The sequence below is a fragment of the Abrus precatorius genome, unplaced genomic scaffold (assembly GCF_003935025.1).
Source record: "Abrus precatorius isolate BTA unplaced genomic scaffold, Abrus_2018 Scaffold2, whole genome shotgun sequence".
In the NCBI taxonomy this organism is placed as follows: domain Eukaryota; kingdom Viridiplantae; phylum Streptophyta; class Magnoliopsida; order Fabales; family Fabaceae; genus Abrus; species Abrus precatorius.
Window position 1 is genome coordinate 4,182,376 of NW_020874362.1, and position 24,550 is coordinate 4,206,925.

A 24,550-nucleotide genomic window follows, 5' to 3' on the forward strand; every position below is an offset into this window, starting at 1 on the left:
TTTATAATTGATAGAATTAGGAGAAAACTATCTCATTGGAAAATGAATTCCTTATCCATGACCAGCAGAGTTACTTATCCATGACCAACAGAGTTACTCTTGCACAGTCCTGTATAATGAGCATCCCAACCTATATAATGTAGTCCCTAGTTATTCCTAACTCTGTTTGTAAAAAAATTAATAAGATTTGCAAAAATTTTATTTAGGGCTCTCTTGGTAAAAAGAAATGTCATCTCATTGGCTAGAGTAAAATCTATCAACCAAAATCTAGTGGAGGTTTAGGTTTTAAGAATCTCTCCTTAATAAGGCTTATGTGATGAAACTTCTTTGGCAGCTAATAAATTTCTCTAATGACTTGTGGGCTCAGGTTATATATAGCAAATATAAATTTTCCTAGCCAAAAATCCTAGGATAGATCATACTCAGCAGATTTCCCACCTTTGGAAAAGTATGGTTTCTATTTGGGATCTTTTCTCCAAAGGGCTAAGATGGTTTGTTAGAGATGGGTTATCTATTAGAGTTTGGAGAGACAACTGGATTCCCCATGTCTAAGAATTAGCTCTGCATGCTTTGCACCCTATCCATCAGGAGGACCTTGATTCTCTAGTCTTTCTCTTTTCTGATCATGGTGCTTGGGATAAGGAGAAAATTAGGAAAATCTTCCCTTACCACATTTGTAATGCTATCTTTCAAATTGACCTCCTGATAGTTCTTAGGGCCAAGATTTTACCTTTTGAAAATAGTCAAATAATGGACTATTTTTTTTTTATTAAAAAATGTTTATCCAATGTTAATTTCTTCTGATTAGATACCTCAACCTAGTGACAGAATCTTTAAAATAATTTAGAAATGGGCTGGCCTCTAAAATTGCTCTGTTTCTTTGGAAATTAGCTCATAATAGGCTATTAACCAATGATGAAAGGTTCTTTAGAGGCATTACTTCCTCTGCCCTTTGTCCTAGATGTAATGAATCACTTGAATCAATTATGCATGTTCTTCGTGATTCCTGGTTTGCTCAACAAATTTATAATTATTTCATTCCTTTAAATACTTGGGTGCCTTTTTTTTAGCAGTGGCCTCTCTTATTGGCTGTTTTATAATTTATCCAATCATAACCATCATCTTATTTCTGATTGGAAATATTATGTGGTATTATTGTTTGGCATATTTGGAAAGACAAGAATGCTGTTATCTTTCAAAATTCTGGTGTTTCTGATAAATCTTTAGTTCATAAAATTATATATGAATTTGATTATGTGAAAATGTGTTGCAGGGAGTATCAAATTTCTAATTCTGGTAGCTCAATATTGATGGTGCTCATTATCATAGTCCCTAGAAGGACGGGATGTGGCAGTCTAATTCATGATAGTTATGGCAATGTACATTCTAGCTTTTACAACAACCTTCCTCCTTGTTATATCCCCTTGGAGTTGAGCTTTGGGGAATTTTGTTGGGGCTATAGCTTGTAATCAAGGCAAATATCTGCATGATTTGGGTTGAAATTGATTCTAAGGAGCCTTTATCTTTAGTTTTAAATTCTCAGTGCTTTAACCATCCTTTTTTTTTATTAAGAACATTAGAGACTTGTTGAAATGTATTAAATTCTCAGTGCTTTAACCATCCTTTTTTTTTATTAAGAACATTAGAGACTTGTTGAAATGTATTCCTTTTCTTCGATTTAGTCATATTTTGAGGAAAGTCAATCAATGTGCTGATAGGTTGGCTAAAATACATATAAAGGAAAGTGTCTATTTTTGCTGTTTTGATGAGGTCTTCTCTCTATTTGTTCGTTTTTTAGTTTAAATTCTTTAGGAATTTGGACTCTTAGATCTTTTATGTATATTTTTTATTTTTAGGCTTTTTAACTCCTTTGTTTAACAAAAAAATAAAAATAAAAATACAGTTCATTTTATTTTACATTAATAATTATTATTTACTAAATAAAAAAATTATCGAACATTAATGCTAACTAAAAAAGTTAGATTAACAATATAATATATTAATAATATGCATTAATATTATTCATCAATAAAATTATTTATCTTTATAATATATTATATTAGAAATAGAAATTCATATTATTTACTTTTACATTTTATATTTAATTTCTATTGCTTACAAAAACATTTTTCAACTCTTATAATGGCGTCGAGATGACAAACCCGGGAGCTCGTCCCTGCCTACCACAGACATGACATTTGAATCAACTCACAAACCCATGCGCTGACTTTTATTTTATGCCATTCGTCTATCAGCACCCTACTCAGTACTCACCCACCCTACTTCAATACATTACTTAATGCACTTTTATTATAAGCCTCATTTATTTGCAACAGGCCATTTTATAAACAAAATTTAGGTATAACTTTTTAGATATTTTTAATACTATTTGTAATTTAAATTAAAGTTTCATTATTATAAAAATTAAAATTAATGTTATTATGGTTTCTCAAATGAAGTTTTAATTAAAAATAATGTTTAAATTCTGTTTTTATTTATTTAACATTTGATTTAAAGTGAGAAGAATATACTGTAAAATAAAATAAATTAATAATTATTATATATTATTTTATTATAATTCTCAATTGTTCTTTTTTAAAATAAATTTTTGTATATATTATTTTACTATAACCCTCACTTTTTAGTTTTTAAAATAAATTTTATAAATTTATTTTATATTTGATAGGGCGTTTTTGTTTTAGTCTAGAGAACTTTCATTTATTCTTTATAAAGAAAATATTGTTATTATTATTATTATATATGTGTGTATTAAAAATAATAAATATTTATTATCATTTTTTATTTTTAATATAGTAAATTTTTAAAAATAAATTTACTATTTTAAATATTTACAAATTATCATAAAATACAATATACAATATTAACAAAAGTGCTAAAATTAAACTCTATTACATCTGTAACTGAGAATTCATAATTTAAAGAACAAGACTCTGTATGAAATTATTATCCCTGATTAAAAGTAACATCGACATGTTCTACTTCCTTTTTTTACAAGGTTTCATTATAATTTTCATTGTATTATACAAGTTTAAAAAATTAATAAATATTTTTTTATAAAAATTATGAGAGGTAATATAAGAAATTTTAATGACTTGTGTTGGTAAAATAATTTTCATAAATTTATTATTTTTAATTTCTTAACCAATATTTTAAAATAACTCATTAACATTTTCCTTTATTATATATTACAAACTACACCTCCCTCAATTCACAAATATTTGTTACTTTGCCAACTGTTACGTTCTAAATTGTCTATCATTATACAATTCTAAAAACATTATATATTTCTTTTCAATTTTGAGCTTGTTGTTCTACTAATTATCCATTGTCTCTTGATAATAGTAAAATTAAGAGTTTCAATAATAAATAATTTCAAGGGTATTAATTATACTTCCTGATTTGTTTATTTTTTCACCTCTTTTAACATACGCTCTTCCTTCAGTGGATAATATGTATACTCTAAAAGTTGTGAACAGATAAAAAAAAATATAAAAAAAAATTTTAAAATGAAAATATAGTTACTTTTAAAAAAATTTGAAGACAAATCTTAATCAGTTTCTTAGAATATTATTTATAGCATTAAAATTTGATTTTTATTAAATATTTTTATTCTTATTTATTTGTTAAAAAATATAAAAGTTATGAGATTTAATTATTGTATTAAAAATACTTAATAAATTTCTTCATTTACTCTTTATTGTTGATTTTTTTAATATTATTAGACTACTCAATTAGTATAAATATTTTATTTATTATGCTTAAAATCTATATTTGAGTAATATAGTGTTAAATTTTTTTAATAATTAACATTTTCTTAAACTTCAACTTAGATAGATAAATAAAATAATTTTTTAATCCAAACCAATAAACATAAACTAAAATAATATGATGATACATTTTTTTAAATTTTAAAAAAGCTAAATTACTATATTGGTTTCTTAATTCTTTTTTTGTTCTGATTTTATTCTCTAACTTTTTTTTCTCATTTTAGTTGCTTAACTTATAAAAGTGTTTTAAATAAGTCTTTTTAATAAAAAAAATTAATTTTATTAAAAAATTACTATTAATCTTCTTCATCCTAATAAATTTCAGCAAAATCACACTATATTTTGACGAATTTTTTACTTGATTTCTTCTTCCTTTCTCTTCATCATCATTAGGTACATTATTAAATTAATATAAAAGTAGGATTTGATTCTAGGAGGTACGTTATTATATCTGCAAAATAGAATAATAATTATTTTAGTGCAATTAAACTTTAAAAATAATTTAAGTATTGGAAGACAAAATATCTTTTTAGCCTTAAAATTTGAGATTGAACGAAACTAACTCCTAAGAATGCTTTAATTTTTTATACATATCTTGTTAGTTTCATTATTGATTGCCTTTAAATTTTGTTTTATCTTTACAAATATTAAATTGGAGATTTTGATTGTGTTTAGATAATAAAAATTGAAATTAAACAACACTTAACAACATAATCCTTGTAAATGCAATATTTTTATTAAATACAAAAATTGTGCACTTATCCTTATCAGCCTCAATATTGAGAGAGAAAGCTAAATGTATAATCATGAAATGTAGTTCTTTTAGGTGCTTGCCACAAACATATTTTAATTTCTTTTTTAGACAATATAAGCATATAGTTGACAACGACTCATGACATTTAATGAGTGAGGTTCTTAATAGAGTTTTACTAAACTAGATTTATTGGAGACCCTCATAATTTTGATTTTCAAAGTAGATAACTCCATACACTTGAAAACTTTAGACCTATTAGTTTGTGCAATATGATTTATCGGGTCATCATAAAGGTTTTTGTAAATAGTTTATGACTTTTCATTTGATAAGTTTATTATGAAAAAGAAAATTTCATAACAGGACAAGAGACTTTAAGAAGTGTTATATTTTCATAGGACATGATGCAATATGTAGGGAAGATAAAAAGAAAGAAAAGATTGCAACTTCAAAAATATCTTTTAGAGGGCGTTTGATCTTGTGAATTAAAAATTTCTTCATTCTACCTTCTCTCACATTGAATTTTCCTCTAAGATCATTAGTTTTGTCATGTTATAAGTTCAACCCTCCAACCTCTCTATACTGTAAAATGAATTTAAGCTTCATGATTTCATTTCTTATAACTGGACTTTGTCAAGGGAATTATCTATCACTATATTCATTTGTTTTATGCATAGAGAAATCTCTTATTTTGCAATTGACTTAAAGCGAGCTTTGAAAATTTTATACTTATTTGCTTAAATTGGCAATGTGATTATGAGTGCTTTGACATAGGAAAATGTTGCAACTTCAATTCTTCTTCCTTAATGGATAAGTCTGAAAAGTGAATTTTAAATTTATATTAGAGAAAATTCAAAATAAATGACTTTGAAGAAATCTAAGCTCCTAAATATTGTTGGGGAACTTGTTTAGTAAAATTAATATTTTCTATTATTTCAGTCTATAATATACTACCTTTATACACCATCAAGTTGTATGTAATGATATACAATATACTTAGATGACTATTTGGTGTAAGAATCAGGAGGAATATTGTTAGAATTAAGTCGACTGGACATATTTACTCAAAACAAACAACTTGCTGACTTTAACTTAGCATTATGAGACACAAAGAAGACAAACACTATCCTTTTGAGCAAATTGATATATAAGTTATTACATAAAAAAGATAAAGCATTGTGGTTATGCATTCAAAATCTTGAATCTTTCTTCTTACATCAAAAGGATCCTAAAATTTGAATTTGCAAGATATTGTTCCATGATAATAAATGCTTAATTTTGGTAGCTCTTCAGTGGTCTTGAAAATGACAAAATAACATAATACCTAGTAACAAGCCGCCTTAGACTTATGCATGTCTTTTGACAATCATTTATCCTAAGATGTGTTTACTATTTTTTGTTCAAAACAAACTTCAAATAGTAGCTTTTTGATATCTTTATCCTTTCTTTCTATTAAAGTGAGTGTTAATGGCAATTTCTTTTTCATCTGTCACATGAAAGTTAGTGAGAATTCTTAAAGTTTTATCAAGAATATGGGTTCCAAGTTTTCTCATTTTGTTGGCATAAAAAATGCTTTTTTTTCTCTTTCTTTTTTTTTTTTTTAACAAAACTCATAAATATCCTATTTAGTTTTGTAATAATAAATGTGATTTATAAGAGTGATTGTAAAGAGATGGTCAACCTTTTGATAATTACATAGATTAATTTTAATTTTAATATTCACTTGTAGCCAAGATTATTCATTAGTTTCATAAGAATTGGAATATTAGCACCCTCCATGTCCTTAGGGATACAAATAATTTGATAATAGCTTGGCCAATGTTTCTACACAAATTTAGCTTTTTCATAATTTTTTTATTTTTAATTATACGGTTAAAAAAATGCCTATTTTATTTTTTTATTATATATATCATCCGACTAAGTTACATGCCTAATCGATTAACACTTTTATGAATAGTAAAACTCTTTCCATATCTTTATGGCAAATGCAAAACAATTATTTAATTAGAGCAACTTTTATTAATTGATACACGTGTTTAATTTAAAAAATTGATTAAAATAATAATAGTAAAAAAAATAGTACCACATTTTAAAATATATTTTATTAATTATTAAATTTTTAAAATTAAAGCACTTATTTTATGAAATAATTATTTTTTAAAAACTGTTTCAACGTTTTAAAAAGTGAATTAATTATAAAAACATATTTAAATTTTAGTTTAAAAAAATGTGCTGTCATTCTTCACAAAAATAATGTAACAGACTCGTTTTAAAGATAAAATTTATATATTAATTTTAAGTATTGTTAAAATTATTTATCAATTAAATATAATTTTATTTTAGTAAAATAGTTCTATTTGATGTTACTGTAAATAATTAAGCAATGTTGTGTTTATTTATATTGAAATGATAAAGATGAAAATAAGCAGCAATGAAATTGTCACATTTGCACTCATTTCATTACTCTGGTTAAAGTGAAATGTGTGAATGAAATCTTTAAATTACAGGGTAACCACACAATAATTTCAGCCCATGAATAACGTAATATGGAGGGTTTAAATGGGCCAATTTTTTTATGGACACTTTTGTCCTTATATTTTTTTTACAATTAATGTAAAATAGTCTTACATATTTATATTTCAATTCAGTCAATTTATTTATTTTTATTCTTATCAATTCAAATACTACATTATTTTATTTTTATTCCATCTATTGTTTACTCTTTTCTAGAATTCTAGTTTAGATCATTAATAAACATAAATCACTTAAGAAATCACACTTAAATTTAGTCTCTCCTTTAATTACATCTTTTTTATTATAAGTGAAAATTTATTTAAATTTTTAAAAAATCATATAAATCTTATTTATAATTTTTATGCAATTTTAGTTAATAAAAAATATTGAAAAATGTTTAAGAAAGTGTTTTCTAACACTCCTCTCCTCGCACAGTAATTGCTAGTAGTATATAAATGAGGACACATCACAGGTGCACACGACACATGACAGGTACAGCAAATAAGGTGAAATGAAAATGATCCATCATGCATTGCTTTTGGTGGCGGCTCTAGCCACCGTCCACGTCTCAGCGGAGGGAGTAGCGGTGGCGCCGCCGCCGCAGCCGCCGCTACCAGCAGCAGCGAGAGAGTTCTTAGATGCACATAACCAAGCAAGGGCCGCAGTGGGAGTTGAACCCCTCAAGTGGAGCCAGCAAGTGGCCAACATCACAAGCAAGCTGGTTCGGTACCAGAGGAACCAAATGGGGTGCCAGTTCGCAAACCTAACCGCCGGCAAGTACGGCGCCAACCAGCTTTTGGCACGTGGCACGGCAGTGACGCCACGCATGGCCGTGGAAGAGTGGGGGAAACAGAGGCCTTTCTACAACCACACCGACAACACGTGCGCTCCCAACCACAGGTGCGGCGTTTACACGCAGGTTGTGTGGAGGAAGTCCCTTGAGCTTGGGTGTGCTCAAGCCACGTGCGTTAAGGAACAGTCTAGCTTGACCATTTGTTTCTATAATCCACCTGGAAACTACGTAGGAGAGAGTCCATATTGATTATTATTAATTATATATTATGTATAATTAATTCTCTCATGCATGCTTTTTGTATCTACCTACATTGTCAATTTGTGATGCTAATTTAGTGTTTGATTAATGTGAGTGAGATCGAGGTATGTTTCATGAGATCCTTGTCTAATGTGTTGGGTTGATTTGGATCTTTCATGCAAGTTTTCAAATAATCTATCTAGAATAAGATTATTTATTCTATGAAATAATTTAAATAAATCTATAAAATATTTTTAGTTAACGAATCTTGTTCCCTTTGATTCTCTCACTCACATATATGGATCCTTTGTCCTCTTACATTTTAATCATCTTGTAAGAGGAAGATGGATGAAATCTCAGTGATCCCTACTAATCCTTGTGGTAGATGGTTGTGTTAAATGTCATAAAGGTTTTGTGTTTGTTTGGATAGATGTTTTAAGCAAAGGGAGTGATTGCCTATGTGTTTTTGTTTTGTGGGCTCTGCTTGTCAGTGGCTTTATGGCATCTGAGTTATGCCTGAAGTTCACGAGCACATGCGGGCCACACTCTGATGATTGCCCCATCCAACACGGAACTTATTGTTTCAAATGAATCCAAAATAGGCCATTGCTCTGGTAATCTTCTTCATTTTTCAAAGTTGACCCAGAAATATCTATTAACATTATTTCCCTAAGCACAGTTTAAATCAACTTTTCACAGCTTATTTTAACTTTTCATAGTTGTATATAATTTATACACCAACGTTATTAGAAGTTCTTTTATTTAATTTCTCCAAAAATACAGATTCATAGCTTATTTTATCTTACCAGAGAAATGTAATTCATTTCCCGCTTTTTTGTCATCATTTTCGAACCACTGGTTGAAATTATATGTGGAGACAATTCAAAACATAAACAGTTGAGATTAACGTAAAATACCGGTATCATTAAAATTATTGTGGACTCAAAACCGTTCATAATATCAAGTAATCATCACATGACATGATTAACTGGCCAGTACGTTGACACGAAAGTCTCAAATCACACCATAATTTCTACAACAAACAAACATTTATGATTGTACACCCCTGTCGGGTCGTGATTATAATATTAGTTGTGGCGATCTCCATGCACCTGCTTTCATTTTCATGTGCTCCATTGTTAGTTTTATGCTTTTATCTGAATGCAGCAGGCAAGTTATAAAATCACAAAAATATCTCACCGACATTTGATTAAAGCAAAAAATCATTTACATTGCTAATAGCAGAATCTCAATTCTATCAATAGAGTACATCAATTACAAATACTGCAATAACACATCAACACAATAATACAGATGCAAAATGCTAAAAAATTGCAATATTATATTTTGCTGTTGCTGCTACCCTGTCAACTTTGTACAAAAGAATACATAATAGAGCAAACATATTTTCTTATTTTACAAGCTCCTTAGGTACGAGATATCGGAAAGAAAAGTTGTGTGGAATCCATTCTATGCTCTTCCGGGATTTTGCAAGGTTACATTTCTTAACACTCTTTTGTAGTGATTCAGGTAGAGACTGTTGGATCATCTCCATGGTACCAGCAGAGCACAAACCCGAGTCCTTCGCGAATGACTCTACTAGTTTGGGTAAAAGTACTTTCTGGTCCTTGCGCACCCCAAATGTAGCTCGAATGTACTCTTCCTTTGCAACTTCTAGCTCTTGAAACACTCTTTTAGGTGTATATACACGTATCTGTCATAGTTATAACAAAATAATCAACTCAACAAAGTCAAGCATGTTAAAAATGGTTATTGTAATATTCATGCTAGTTTGGTTTAAGCCTTAAAGTTGGTTAGAATTAATTTTAATGAATTTGATTTTGAATCGTTGAATATGATTGAGAGCATAACTAAATTCATCTAAACCATATATTTTAATTGAAATGTATGGTTTTTTTTTTCTCATTAGATAAATGTAAAGATTAATTTTGTAACTTTGCAGAAAAATCCATGTAAAACATTTTATTCTTCTAGATGTAATAACACGCCATCGTGACCATTACATATGGCATAGTCAAACACAAGCATGAGAAAACCTCTACAAGTGATTTCATTCCTAGAGTATTGTTCATAAGCTAGATAAGCCTCAGTGAAATGATTCCATGCCAAATGATTTGTGCAATGTTTCGTCAATTTAATTTGCCACTGCATAAAGTATTTGAACAAAACAATATTCATGTACTAATTGAGCAGATAGCTTTACGGGTTAAAAAATGGAGATGTTACAAATCTAATTAAAACACACAAATATCTATTAGAGGCAGATTGGAATACGTACTGCTGGATCAGAATGGTTTCCTGAACAGAGTGCAAAGTGTAGAAGAGGCTCAGGATGCTCGATTGCATATGCTTGTCGTCCATCACCAGCTCTGAATTTTGTTCTTGGAGAAAAGAACAAGCGGAACCACTACAAGAGGAAGCAAGTTAGAAATAGTTCTTGTGTAAGTCATTCAACAGGATTTACAAAATATATACTTTGCTTATTCAGAGGATAATTTCATAGATATTCTAAATGGCACCCCATTTTTTTTTCTATAGGGGAAGGGATGAGTTTGTATGACCACCTGTCCAGGGCGAGACATCCGGCACCCAAGTATGGTGCTCTGTATTGTGTCCGCACTGATTGTATGACCCCCAATATTATACGCTGCCTGAAAAGTGCATGACATTGGTTTTCTAATTTAAGTGCATGAAACTTTAATTGACTATTGAAGCTACCACTCTTGGTTTTTACCTTCAACAAAAGAAAGACTCTTTTCACACTGTTTTGTGGAATTCCATAAGCCAAAAATGCCTATTAGAAAATCCCAAATAATGAAGTGAGAGAAATGGAGAACTATTGAAGGGAAACATAGTTTTGAGAATAGTAATTACATGCATCACCAAAGCATTGTGTATGTTGATCCAGAAAGCCAACTTCTCCTCCTGTTTCAGCTTCCCAGGATCAACTTCTTCTAATTGACAAATCAGTGACCTGAAACAACATAGAAGTGCATTCCCATTATGACTCCAAGAGACTGAAGAATTCCACTTAACTATGCACTTTTCAAATGAAAGCTTCATAATCTCAATCAGAAATTAATTAACCCACCTAAAGTTCTGGAGCAACCGCTCAGTATCACCCAATTTCTGACTCTCTCGGTAAATCCATGATACCTCAACCATAGTGCTGTATGGCCCACTAAATTCCTTGAGTCCTTCCACATGGAAAGGATTGTCTAACCTTACATCAAAAGAGGAATTATTCTTGAAACCTGGACTCCACATGTCTCCTTGCTCTCCAATAGAAAAGGCACTCGTTGATGACAATGATGAACTAGGAGATGACAGACCAGGATTTGTGGTAGGTGGATCTGCAATTTTGCAATATATAGCTGATATACACTTGACCATATCCTCAGAAAGCCTGTTAGGTGTATCTGGAATATGATCAGATATACGGGTACCAAGATGTTCTGCCAGACTGATTATTCTTGATGACGCATCAACATTTTGGGCATACTGTACAGAACAAACTGAGTCAAAAACCAAAGAATTCCTCCATAAAGATCAATCTCATAAATTAACACTGACGTAGAGGCAGAGAGAACTGGACTTAGAAGAACTTCTACAATAAATTTAATTATGTCATGTATTCTTCCAAAAAGATAAACACAAGTTTTAGTAATGAAAGACAACTTTTATCAAGAATGGTACGATTGCAGCAACAAAAGGACCTAGATTTTTACATGAAACATGATTTACCTCCATCATGGACAATGGTTGGGAATGACAGGCACGCAGAGATTCAGTTAATACTTCTGCCGTAGGAGATACTCTTGCTGTAAATGTTGAACTGGATAATGAGGAGTGGCAACGATATACACCAGAGTCTAAATGCTTTCCTTCTGGCTGATGTAAATTGTATTCTTTCCCAACAGTCTCAAGTTCGCATCCATTATTTTCCTTTTGCAGAGTATCAGGCTCATGATCAATAGATTGTACTGCAGAGCATCCTCTTTGGGTCAAGAACTCAGGCTTAGAAACTTCAATGAATCTAGCTCTAGGTGTTGTCAGAGGAGACTTTACTTTTTCCTCCTTGGTGGATGGAGATAATGCTACAGAGGGTAATTGTTGATCAAATGCTTTACGATACAAGGAGAGAAGATGTTGTTCCAAATACACAACTTCTAACTCTAAGACTGCAATTTCTTTAATTAATTCGGTGGTTGGCTGGAGTCACAAAAACAAACAAAGAATATCAAATTTGACAAACAGAAAGCATAAACATGACAAGAAAATCAAACAGGGGCTTTAAATTAACAATAGACTCATAAACAATGTAGTAATTGATAGGTTGCACGACAATCTTATGATTGCAGACACATGCATGTCAGGATTGATTTATATTTGCCACATTAGAGTTCTTTTAACGGTTAAAAAAGCACATATAAATCATCCATTAAGTTGAGGTATGTCACTTTTGATAATTGGATACAAATTATTAAATCAGAAGCAAATGCACATTTACTGTGGCAAAATTTATTGAAGAAATTCCAACCTTGGGCAGTATCATGTCGTATGAATTAACAAGAGATGTAGGTCTATATCCAAGTGCCTTTTCTAACGTGCACCTGACCTTAAATTGGTCTTGTAGTCTTTTTTCTAATTGTAGAATCTGCCACAAGATAATTTGAACACAAAACATACACAGCTGTCAGGTAGAAGTATGCTGAACCACTACAAAAATCTTAAAAATGATTGATTGAACCATAATTGTGGCTGCAGTAGAATATGTAACAAAAGATTAGTGAAGAACAGTTTCTGGTGTTATACCTCTTGCTTCAGAGTATGTTGAACATCATTTGTAGGGGTTTGATATTTCCTATGTTTACCACATTCCGTGAGGTACCCTGTATCCTGCAACCAGATTAAACCAACAACTTAGGTATGAAAATCTTCTAAATAATTGTCCAGAAGTAACTACTTATGCCTGACAGACTACAGAGAACTATATTATTATATTAATTAGACCATTAATACCATAAAATCAATTCTGTTCATCCATACTAAACTTTGGAAGCATATATTAGTTAATAAAATTTCTTGCTGCCCTTGGTGTTTGTGATACCAACTACCCCCCCCCCCCAAAAAAAAAAAAAATCCAAAAAGAAAAAGTCAACATTTTTTCAGCATCATAAATGCCTAACAATGCATTTACAATATAATATCACCCAAGTTAAGAAAGCTAGAAAAAGTGAAGGCGAATTCTTGATGAAATAATGGAGTGATTGATTATACCAGCTTTGTTTGATCTGAGGCCTCCAGGTAATTATCGTCCTCAACTTTTTTCTTATCAGGAAAGCTGCCATATAAAAACAGTAAACACAATTAGTGTATGATAAATTGATATCTGGTTCTGCATCTTTTTGAGGTAGGTGGTAGGTGCCCTTTAAGGAGCCCAAACTACATTCACGAAATCCCCAATTCTCATCCTTTCTAAGAGGTATGAGCCTTCGGTTTCAGTTTCAATCAGGAACCCCCTTCTTCCCAAAGGAAGTTCACAAATGGGTGGTACACACAGAAAAACTAGACCCAAAAAGAATGAACAATTGCTGTTGCTGAACACATTTATATAACTTTTTTTCTTTTTTGAAACAGCCAAAATAAAAAATAAAAATGAAAACTTTATTTTCTATTTTTTGCATGAATTCCACAATCAAGAGAGTACAGACATTATTTAAGCAACACGAGAAGCTAAGCACAAGAAATAGAGTGGCACCTCTTTGAACGCTTGTGCTTTGGAACCAACCCTTCAAGCCCCATGCCTGATACCCCATCCAAAAACAGAGTCATTTCCAGTGAACCAAACATATAAAAAAGTGAAAAAAACATAGTAACAACAGAGTCACATCCTACCAGGGAACATAACAAGCAAGAGCTCTAAAAGAGAACACTTGAATAATGTAACGAGCCAGAGACACTATATAGCCCAGATACCAAATTAGCCAAGAGAGTCTACAAACTAGATTCCAAGACTTGACTTGATTTGACTTGCGGCATTTCAGCAGAAAAAAATTTCCTTACCCACAAAGGGGATCATTTGCTTGCTGCTAATATGGTTTAGACATAAATAGAACTATAATGGTGTGCATAAAACCAAACCCATGAATGTGGAGAGAAGATTAGCCTTTTGACCAATGAGCTTTCTCTTTTGATGACACCCTTGTGCTAATTATTTTGTGCTATGCTCATAGCCTTTTTGTAAAGGGTGTCCTTTTGCATTAGTTGAAGCAGCAATGGTAGACTAGCGTAGAAATGTCAAAACGTTTACCAAATGCTAACAAACCTCACTATAAAAGCCTCTACAGATCCAAGGTCACCATTAGTCAAGTAGAAAAATACTTAGTGGCTGAATAGAAAAATATACACAATACAGCTTCTCGGTCTTCAATGCACGCTTACCCTTGTACAATTTTATAACATAAGGGTAGAAATATGTAAATTTAAAGTAAATTATCATAAATATTGTCACTAAGAAAATGATATATAAGAAAAGGACTAAAAATTACTTTAAAGTATATAGCGTGGTAAAAGAAATGAATAAAAATTTTCATTAATTGAGTAATAAATATCATTCATTTATATTTTTTTTTTCAAAGGTGAGAATATTGTCATAATATTTTATGAAAATCTTATTTGCATATAACTACTTATACAATATTTTTATATTACCTTTTTAAAAATAATATGTTAAGAGAAATACAATTTTCAATACATTCACTTTCTATTTTCTAATAAAACGTTGTAATTAAAAGGTGGAAAAATGTGACGTGTAAAATTTATTTCTCTTGGGCTTAAACAGAAGATATGACCAACCAATTTACTATATATTAGCCCAAATTCTACGAAAGTTTAGCAGAGGTGTCTAATGTTAAACTTCCCTCGTTCAACTCATTTCACCATTTCTTGCTTTGTGCAGTTCATAGTTCATATGCTTTTGTTAATCTTTTAATGCTTTTTTAGTTTTCACTTTCTAGATTTGAGTTTTATTTTCATTTGAATTAAAAAACTAAGATCTTATATAACATGGCTCCTCTGTCACTTAGAAACTCTACCCGTAGTTAATAGTATTTAAAGATGAGTTACCAAAAGTCTCCTCCTAAAACTCACCACAATTTTGGAACATATATAATGATTGGACAAAGATAGAGGTATCTCTCATTGACTGTGCATATGACTCTATACATGTATACATGGCCAGCTATATTATTTTCAACATTTTCTGCTCTCTTTGGGAAGAAGCAAGTAAGAGTTGGTGACATTCCGTCCACCCTTTGTCTCTTTTGGCATCGCATCCTTAATTATTAAGCCAGTTGATTTGATATAACCAAAACAAGAGGACAGAAAAACGGAAATAAAGATTAGATGGTTGTTTATTTTTGGTTAAAGAGATACATTTTGACTGTTGCAACAGTGGAACCATTTATTTTTTTAGGTACATTGGATTAATCTGCATACAGTGTTGTTGATTTAAATTGTTTCATATTTGGTATGGTACTTGTCACGTCCATTTGATGCGTATAATGAAAAAGGCATTTGTTTGCATTCCTACTAGACCACTCAAGTTATAACCAATAATGAGGAAACAAGTGACTAGGTAACAAAATACTGGGTTGCAAGAAAGAAAAGCAAGGATTTACCTCAAAAGGGATGAAAGCAAAGGGATAAAGGACGTTGGATGCTTGAAAGTAATAGAGGTTTTGTGGGGTTTCTCTTTGTCTCTAAATGTATTTTGTTGGGAATTAGGAGATACCCATATTGTCCTTGAGTACCAAAGAGACTAACGTTTGTCACAGAATCCACAAATATAATATGTAAAATAAGGCTTCAACTTTGCCAAAACCAATACAAAAAGAAAAGCATAGGAGTGTGGTAAGGTGTGGCCAGTTCTCCCTTTTTGTCGTCATATTAACCTACTGAGAAAGAAAGTTTCTTTTTGCTGCACACTTGCTGAGACAAAGAAAAAGAGAAACGAAAAGGGATGGAAAAAGGCACAGGAAAAGCCGAATTGCTGAAGCTAGGTGAGAAAAAATAACAAAAGGTTAAGGGTATATTTGATTACTCGTTGAAAATCATTGCACACGTTATGAATAAATAATTTACTTTTTTTGTGTTGGCTCAAAGATATGTTACATTTTACACTATTTAGTTGGGACTATCAAGCATAAAATAAAGGGTTCAGTCGAAAATAAAGCCAAGAGAGGCTACAGACAAAGACCAGTAAACATATTTTGCGAGCTTAACTGTGTTGAATAGTTATTTGCTCAAACAACATTATCTATTTTCCTGATAAAGGACTCTGCATAACATATAATATTAGTTGTGGTATAGGGAAAATGACAAAGAATTGTATCATCTGAACTTTATTTTTCATTTAGAGAAATAGACAAAGTGACAAATTTAATAAGAGTCTTCTTAGGTTATTTTCTAAATGATCCGGGTAATACCAAAACAAATGTGCAGGGTTCTTCTTTGGACACATCTGATATTTTAAGCTTCACTGCAGAGTCGAAATTTCTTGTCCCACTAAATAAACAAATGAAACTTCTATTTTATCTTATCGTCGAAATTTCATACGAGCCAGAAGGACGAGTTTCAATGTCACAAAACACCAAGATAGCAAGAAAATAATATATGGTGTCAAATTAAGGGGATCGATTTTCAAACAAATCTGACAGACATGCTTCCTAGATCCAAGTAGCCATAGAAAATGTCTAATAACACTCTTTAATTGAGGATTACAAAACATTATAATTCACAGTGTTCTATATAACCGAGATTCTTCTTAAAATTTGATTAAATCAGTTTATAAACACAATATTATGTTAGACGATCATGCTTAAATGGTAAAACAGATGCTTTAAATAAACATTATAGATTGATGGTTTCTAGAGTGAAAACACTACCAAGACAGAATTTAAAAAGGTAAGATGAATTGGCGTTTTCCTTTGCAGAGATAGTTAACGATGAACAATTTTGGATGAATTGATGAAAAAAGACAAATTAGAAGTATTTCAGATGATGTATGTAAATTCAAATGAAGCTTGGAGGGCTTCCATATGTGTCTGAAGAGGGGCACTTGTAATTTGTGCCATTTGTCTTTGTTTCAACCCATATTATATTAGCTAGTATCTGTTTGTTTGCATATGTGAAACAAAATAATTTTAAAATAATAACAGTGACACTAGCGAGTTGAACGATAAAAGAATACTGTTTTGTTGATTATTTTGTATTTATTTATCTTCGTTCTAATTTTCCATCCTGTAAAATAAAATTTGAAAATATAGTATTTTTAAGCCTTTGGTTTGTTGCGTTGTGGATAGAATTTTCACTTGGCATCCGTCTACTTCATGGCACTTTGTAAGTACAAATCAAAAGTGACTTTTCAAACTATGTTCAAACTGAAGTAGACTGTGGCTCAAATCATAAGACCATGATGAAGGTGCCCAAATCAACGTTGTTTCCAAAATGTGAATCAGAAATTCGCCATGCATGACCCATCAGCTAGGATTGGGGAATCTGATATTATAAATGTGCCTCGTAATAGCAACACCTAAATCCACAAATTGTGTCCATTAGCTACACGTGGAGGGAGAGAAGATCCACAGTGTATGTCGTGGTGGGAAAATGAGAGGTTTATGGGGTAGTATAAATAATAGAAATATTAGTCAATTATCAAATTGATAATGATAATTGATTAATATTTATACTCTCACCCATATAATACACATTATGCTCATCAATTATGTGTACCATGTTTATCATTATATTACGAAAAATGGTTTTGGTGCATTATTTTTCATGTTTTGGTTTTGAGAAGGCCTAGTAGAGTCCCATTTGCGGAACATAAAAGGCGAATTTTCCAAAGACGTTTAGACAAGCGAGTGAATGCCAATCATATATTACAAGCAAAAGGCATCTTTCACTTCCCTACTCCTACTGTCCCCACCTCTCCCTCCCTCTAAAGATGGTCCAAGATCCATAATCTTAATGGATGCATATACCCTACTCTTAAGGGTCATAACCTAGTGGTTGAAGGTTGAAACCCAAAAAAATTAATATATCGTGCAATACTTTAAAGCTCTAGCAAAGTATCACTCTCCGACAATGATTTCATTAAAGTACAATTTATATAATGTTCATATTAGAACAAATGAACAATATTAGTCGTACTTTTTATAGCGACCAACAGTCCAACACATTTATTTGTCTAAAGATATAAGATTCAATATTTAATTTTAGATCTTTTAGATTTGTAAAATTAATTTTGATTAAAATTAAATTTAAAGTGAAATCTATATTTAAAAATTTTTATTTTAAAAATAAAATTTTCGCTTCAATGTAAAAACATTTTTTTTCTTATATTCAAACGTACTTAAAAAAAAAAAAAAAACTTAATTCTGGTTGAAAACGACAACTAATTAAGATTTTTAAAAAAAATATCTGGATGAACAACCACAAATAAGTGTTTAGAATTTTAGTAATGATAACAACACATTCTTTAATACAAAATCTCTTATACATATTTTATTATTAGTTAAAATTATTAAAAATTATAAAAACTATGTGGATCTCAATTTTTTTTATTCTTAAATTAATAATTTTTATAATTTTAATTAATAATAAAATATGTATTAAAGGATGTGTGTAAAATGAATTTTTGGCCATGAGATCGCAAGAAAATTGAAAAATAGTAAAAGGGTCCATTTTGCAAATGAAATTGTCACCAAAAGGGGCTGACACCCTGGTGGATGCACAGGCTTTAACTTTAGTCACGGCCTAGTGAACGAGATGGTGCTGAACATTACCCTGGGAACTCCTTGGTTTCTTCTCTTAACACTTTTTATGTTTCTTTTTTTTTTCTCTTTACATACTTTTCTTTTCATGACACATCATTTCTCCAAATTCTCAAGGTTGGTTACCCATTAAACTCTAGTTCCTATATTGACGGCATGTATCATGTATCCATGCACCTTCCCCATGAATTACAATGATCGGTGCAATAAAAAATATTAACTTTCTGCTTTTGACAATTCTTCACTGCATCGTTAAAATTATGAGCTATGAATTACGTCTGACTAAAACCGCAAATAACATGATGCCTAATGTTTCCTACAGTCCTACCCCAATCATTGTGCAAGCTGTTCTCAATATTTGATTTAAAATTAATTTAAATTATATATTTTTATTAAAATATAAAATTTTATATTAAAGTGTAAAAATTATTTTTCTAACCAAAAAGCAACTGTGTTCATACTTGTTTAACTTTCAAAATCAACTCCTCTTACCTACATGCATTTTATTGCAAAATCTATGATTGAAATTAATTGGGACACAAATCTCGATTATATTCAATAATTTAAAGTTGAAACTATTAAAATGTGTCGAACCATAATCCTAGCTGTTATAATTAGCGTTGTAGAGATAAATGAAAAGTAGGATGGTCAAAAGTAAAGAAAGTGGCAAAAGGACAAGAACTGAGTTAAGGGATTCAAAAACAAAGTAGAATATAATCTCAACTTTAAAGTCTTTTTAAGCAGATAGGGTCTTTTCCCTTTTAGTAACTGTAACTCTTAAAAGGAATGAGGCAAATAGAATCAAGCGATCAGGAAAAGAAATAGGAGATTGCTCATTAATGTGGAGGAAAAGCCTTGTGTTAGCTATGAAAAGCAATTAGTATCTGATTCCACTGCAATTAAGATAACTCGTAGCAACAAAAAACATAGCAAGTTGTGCCTATCTAGAGACCCATTAAGAAGAGAATAATACTATGGAGACAACAAAGTCAAACAACCCATAAAAGAGATTTTCGTTTGAGTAGTTAGTGATCATGTGACAACCAAACCAAACAACTATAATCTGACATATCAAATAAAAATAACTGTTACATATTAGTTACTAGTTAGAGCTACCAATCCCACAACTTATATAAACAATAGGATCCCGCAGTGCCGAAACTAAACTAAATTGTTTTATGGTAGGAAGGGTAGTTAAGGAGAGGGTAAATTAAAAAGGGTACGTGTACCAAACCAGACATGCGCCAACGTTAATGTACAGTGTGTTTGGAAAAAGGGTAGAAAATAAGTTATGAACGTGAATTTAAAACATGAGTCTACGATAATATAAAAGTGAAATTAAATATGTATTAAGGGCTTCGGATTGCGGCAAAATAATTTAAATATGGTAAAATATAAATAATATACAGAAAATATGATGTTTTTGGCAAATCTACGTAAATATGACCTTTCAAAAATCATTATTTGCGAGATTTCCTTGGCTCAGACAAAAACTTGCAACTTAGATGACATCTGAAAAATTTCCACAGGCGATCGTTGACCCTTCCATTCATGAATGCATGCAAGAATTTTTGAAAAATCACCATTGGCGATGTTTGACTAGGGAGCACTGATCCTCCAACTTTCTCAGCGCTTTTGGTGCATGTTAGGTAGTCGAAAGAACATGTTGTACTACGAAAAATGTAAAAAAATGGTGAAGCAGTCGTTCAGCAGGGAATCTCTGAAAATCGCCATTGGTGATCTTTGACTCCTCATAAACTTGCACCAATGCATTATTCTTTATCACGTGTGTCAACCATTAAAGCAATTAAAAGTCGCTAATTGCGACTATAAATCTGGCTCTGGTGCAAGGGAAGGCATGCTTGAGGAAGTGAGGGAGAAAAACTAAGTAAGAAGAAGGAGCATTCTGGGATTTTTTTGGAGCAAGAAGAATGAGTGTTATAAGTGAATGAAAAAATATTTGAGTGAAAAATACTTAAATTCAAAAAAATATATTTAAAAGATGGTTAGAGATATTACATGTAATTTAAGTCAGCATATTGCAGAAAGCATCCTTAATTTAAATGTAAGTGTTTTAATTTTTATATTTTAATTAAAATATGAATTTAATTACAAATTTGTTATAAATATTTATGATAATGTAATAATTAGTGAGTATATAAAAATTACTAAATATACATTTATGGTATTGTAATTAATTGTTATTATTGTATTTATGTTGATAAATAAATTTGTGAAAAAATAATGCTAAGTAATAATTGAAAATATTTAATATAAAGATAGAAAAGTTTGAAAAAGGAAATTTTTTAAAATCAGAATAATAATTAAATTAGTATTAAATTTAATTTATATTAAATTTTGTAATTTCTGTTTTTGTCATTTATTAACATATTGTAATTCATATTAAAGTGTTATTAATTATTTTGAAAACATAATTTAGAACATTTGGAATAATTAGTTAGTAAATATAATAAATTACAATATTTATGAAATAAATTCTGTTATTTTATTTTACTAACATAATATTCTATTGTGTTTAATTTTTAGAAAAATAACATAACAATGGTAGTCATTTCAATGGGACGAAGAACCTTTATCTCAACAAGAACGACAGATGTCTGTAGATATAAGGAATAGTCGTGATGGATCAAGAAGCAGAGAATCTCGAGGTAGGAGGTCTGTTGATTGTAATAGTGCAACTGTGATATCTGGTCAATTTATGTGCACATATGACTTTGGGATTGATGAAGGTCAAAATTCTCAATGCAATTGTCCTTGTAACTTTGACTTAAACGAGGATGCAGCTGTAGAAGAAGCACCAGTACATGAGGAGGATGGTATCGACCACAACCAGTGACAGCAGAGTATGAGGCTGTATCTCAAGGAATTTTCTCACCAGGTGATGAATGGTCTTTGCCACTAATATCATGGGATGTCACACAACAAGATAGCACATTTAGCCAAACATCTGGTCATGAAAAGGAACAGAGGCAGGACCAAGAGCATGAGCAGGAGAAGGAGCAAGGTGTGGGTGATGATGTAGATAGAGGAGGAAGACGTAGATGATTTTTTTCACGTTTGTTACGTCCCTTTATTCAACCTCTTGATAGATATAGTCTGTCACTAATCAAGAAGAAAAAGGGCAAAGGAAGATAGTCATGTTGTTATTGTTTGCTTACTTTATTATGTAATGTAAAAGTTATGTAATAGAGTTTTAGTCATGTTGTTATTTGTTCTTTTATTTTGTTTGATTAGTTCATGTTGTTATGTAATGAGATTATTAATCATTTATTTTAATTTGTTATGTTATGTTTATTATAATTGTTATTAATTAGTTAGTAATTAAATATGTGTTATGTTATTGTTATATATTATTAATTTAAATTTTAATTCATCCATGAAATTAAAATAAAATAATTACAAAAAAATTACTAATTCAAACGACAACATTTATTATAATATCACAAGACATAAGTAAATATGTCCGGAACAACTACAAACACTATGAAATTAAAAACAATTACATCAAAATAGGTGCTTCAACATACTACATCATCACAACTACACATCATGAACTTGGTCCTGTAGCATAAGGACATTGCTTTCGACTGTGGTTCTATACTCGACAAAGACTACATCGTTTTGGTCTTCTCATTTCATGCATATCCATTTCATTAAGAAAACGAGTTGATTTGGTATGACCTTTAACTGTGCGCTTTAAGCTCTGATTAGGACAAAGTTTTGGTCCTTTATAGCGACGCCATGTGCTTTCATTCCCAATTATTGCAAACTCCTTCTTATAAACCTTGTAAACTTCCTTGATTGTATAGACATTATCAACATAACCACACCAATCAATATTTTTACTACAACATACAGCAATTACATAACGACATGGATATCTATCAGTGTGCATATCACCATAGTCAAAGTACCTTTGTCTGAGATCAACTCTATATTCTTAGCTATTTGATAACTCCTGAACATGGAAACTCTCACTTTGTCTATCAAATTGAGTTACACGCAAGTTTCTTGTACCTAACTCATTTGATTGTAATCAAGTTGTCACATATTCAGAGAAAATATGTCCAGTCTTTCTTCATGCATATGTTTCATTCCTATGAGCAAATAACTCAGCCAATCGGAAGTAAGTTGCTCTTAATAGTCCAGTGATTGGAAGATTTCGAGCACCTTTTAACACTGAATTAATGCACTCAACCAGATTTGTGGTCATGTGACCCCACCTACGGCCTCCATCAAATGCTAGAACCCACTTCTTTCGAGGAATTTCATCAACCTTGTTTGAGTAGACCTCCCCACATTCTCGTAACCTGTCATAATGAATATTGAATTCACGTTCAGTTCTTGAATAACCTGCAAAAATTGACACGATTCATATTAGTTAATTTAAAATATAAATTAATTCGTATAACATTTTTATTCAAAACACATCAACATCGTGATACATACCCATGCGGATGACAAGTCTATGCAAGTATAGAGCCTTGAATCTTCGTAAAAAATTTACTGCAATATGTCGAATATAATACATGTGAAAGGCTCTCGGTGGTTCTCACTCTCCATTACTTCTTCTTATTGCTGCATTAATTGACTCGTGTCGATTTGAAATTATACCGATGCCATCTTGTGTGACAACGTGTATGTGTAAATTATCAAGGGAAAAAAAACAGGCATCCAAAGTCTCCCCCTCAACAATAGCAAAAGTAATTGGCAAATATTCTCTGATTACCATCTTGTGCAACAACTACTAAGAGAACTCCCATGTATTTTTCATATAAATGTGTCCCATCAATTTGCACAAGTGGTTTGCAGTGTCTAAATGCTTTAATACAAGGACCAAAAGTCCAGAACACTCAACGAAATATTTTAACATTGGGAACTAACTCATCTACATGGTAGGCATCGACAATATCCAACTGAACAATGGAACCTCGAACACTGTCACACATCGCTAAACACCATTGTGTCAAGGCTTCAAATGAGGCTTTCCATTGACCATAAACTTTTTCAATTGCTTTTTGTTTTCCCATCCATGCTTTCTGATATGTTGTTGTGTAGCCATATCGAGACTGAATTTCACTAATAACGAGTTTTATCTTAAAAGAAGGATCAGACTCAACCATTGGCTTTATACATTCTGCAATTGTGTCTAAATCTAATTTAGTATGATCATGAGAAATCCTTCCTCTTGTACATGTGTGTGGGCCATTATACCTTTTGATCTCCCAAATAAACTCGTTCCTTCTAAAACTAGCACGAAGAAGCCATCTACAATCTATTCCATACCTCACACATTTACAATAAAACGTATTTGGTTCTAACTCAACCACTTTGTATTCAACTCTGTTTGCTATACTATAAGACTTAATTGTTCGTATAACAATTTCTCTATCATTAAATTGCTTCCTAACATACAAGTCTTCATCTACATCAGAAAAACATATAAAATACGAATACAAATATAACAAATTAAAATACTATAATTTAATTCATCAACAACATTTTTAAAAATAAGATATACCTAAATTTGCATACTCTGAAAACTCAGTTGCATGCATAACATCAAGATTTAACGAACGTATGA

At 30.9% G+C, this 24,550-nt stretch overlaps 2 protein-coding genes across 4 annotated transcripts; one reads left to right on the top strand and one right to left on the bottom strand.

Moving 5' to 3' along the window:
- Positions 1-7,495: 7,495 nt before the first annotated feature.
- LOC113857807 (STS14 protein) lies at positions 7,496-8,095 on the top strand. The gene has a single exon (XM_027490016.1). It carries the CDS (start codon positions 7,565-7,567, stop codon positions 8,093-8,095), a length of 531 nt encoding a protein of 176 aa, XP_027345817.1. The 5' UTR covers positions 7,496-7,564.
- A 1,334-nt stretch (positions 8,096-9,429) lies between these two features.
- On the bottom strand, positions 9,430-14,527 carry LOC113857805. 3 transcript variants are annotated; one of them, XM_027490014.1, is made up of 12 exons: positions 14,006-14,527; positions 13,869-13,914; positions 13,388-13,451; positions 12,923-13,006; positions 12,648-12,764; positions 11,852-12,319; positions 11,199-11,608; positions 10,991-11,081; positions 10,842-10,901; positions 10,672-10,758; positions 10,386-10,514; positions 9,430-9,800 (listed from the first exon to the last, which is right to left on the bottom strand). In XM_027490014.1, exons 1-12 carry the CDS (start codon positions 14,013-14,015, stop codon positions 9,498-9,500), a joined length of 1,869 nt encoding a protein of 622 aa, XP_027345815.1. In that variant the 5' UTR covers positions 14,016-14,527; the 3' UTR covers positions 9,430-9,497. The 3 variants fall into 3 exon arrangements, with proteins under 3 accessions (XP_027345815.1, XP_027345814.1, XP_027345816.1); XM_027490013.1 differs by having other exon boundaries at positions 10,982-11,081; XM_027490015.1 differs by lacking the exon at positions 10,842-10,901 and having other exon boundaries at positions 10,982-11,081.
- Between the last annotated feature and the right edge of the window lie 10,023 nt (positions 14,528-24,550).

Bases quoted from the DNA above. Each gene is read 5' to 3' on its own strand.
- LOC113857807 (XM_027490016.1), top strand. From the start codon at position 7,565: ATGAAAATGATCCATCATGCATTGCTTTTGGTGGCGGCTCTAGCCACC.
- LOC113857805 (XM_027490013.1), bottom strand. The intron at 12,765-12,922 runs GTATAACACCAG...ATCTTGTGGCAG, and splicing joins AACATACTCTGAAGCAAGAG to ATTCTACAATTAGAAAAAAG. The intron at 9,801-10,385 runs GTACGTATTCCA...TAACTATGACAG, and splicing joins GAAACCATTCTGATCCAGCA to ATACGTGTATATACACCTAA.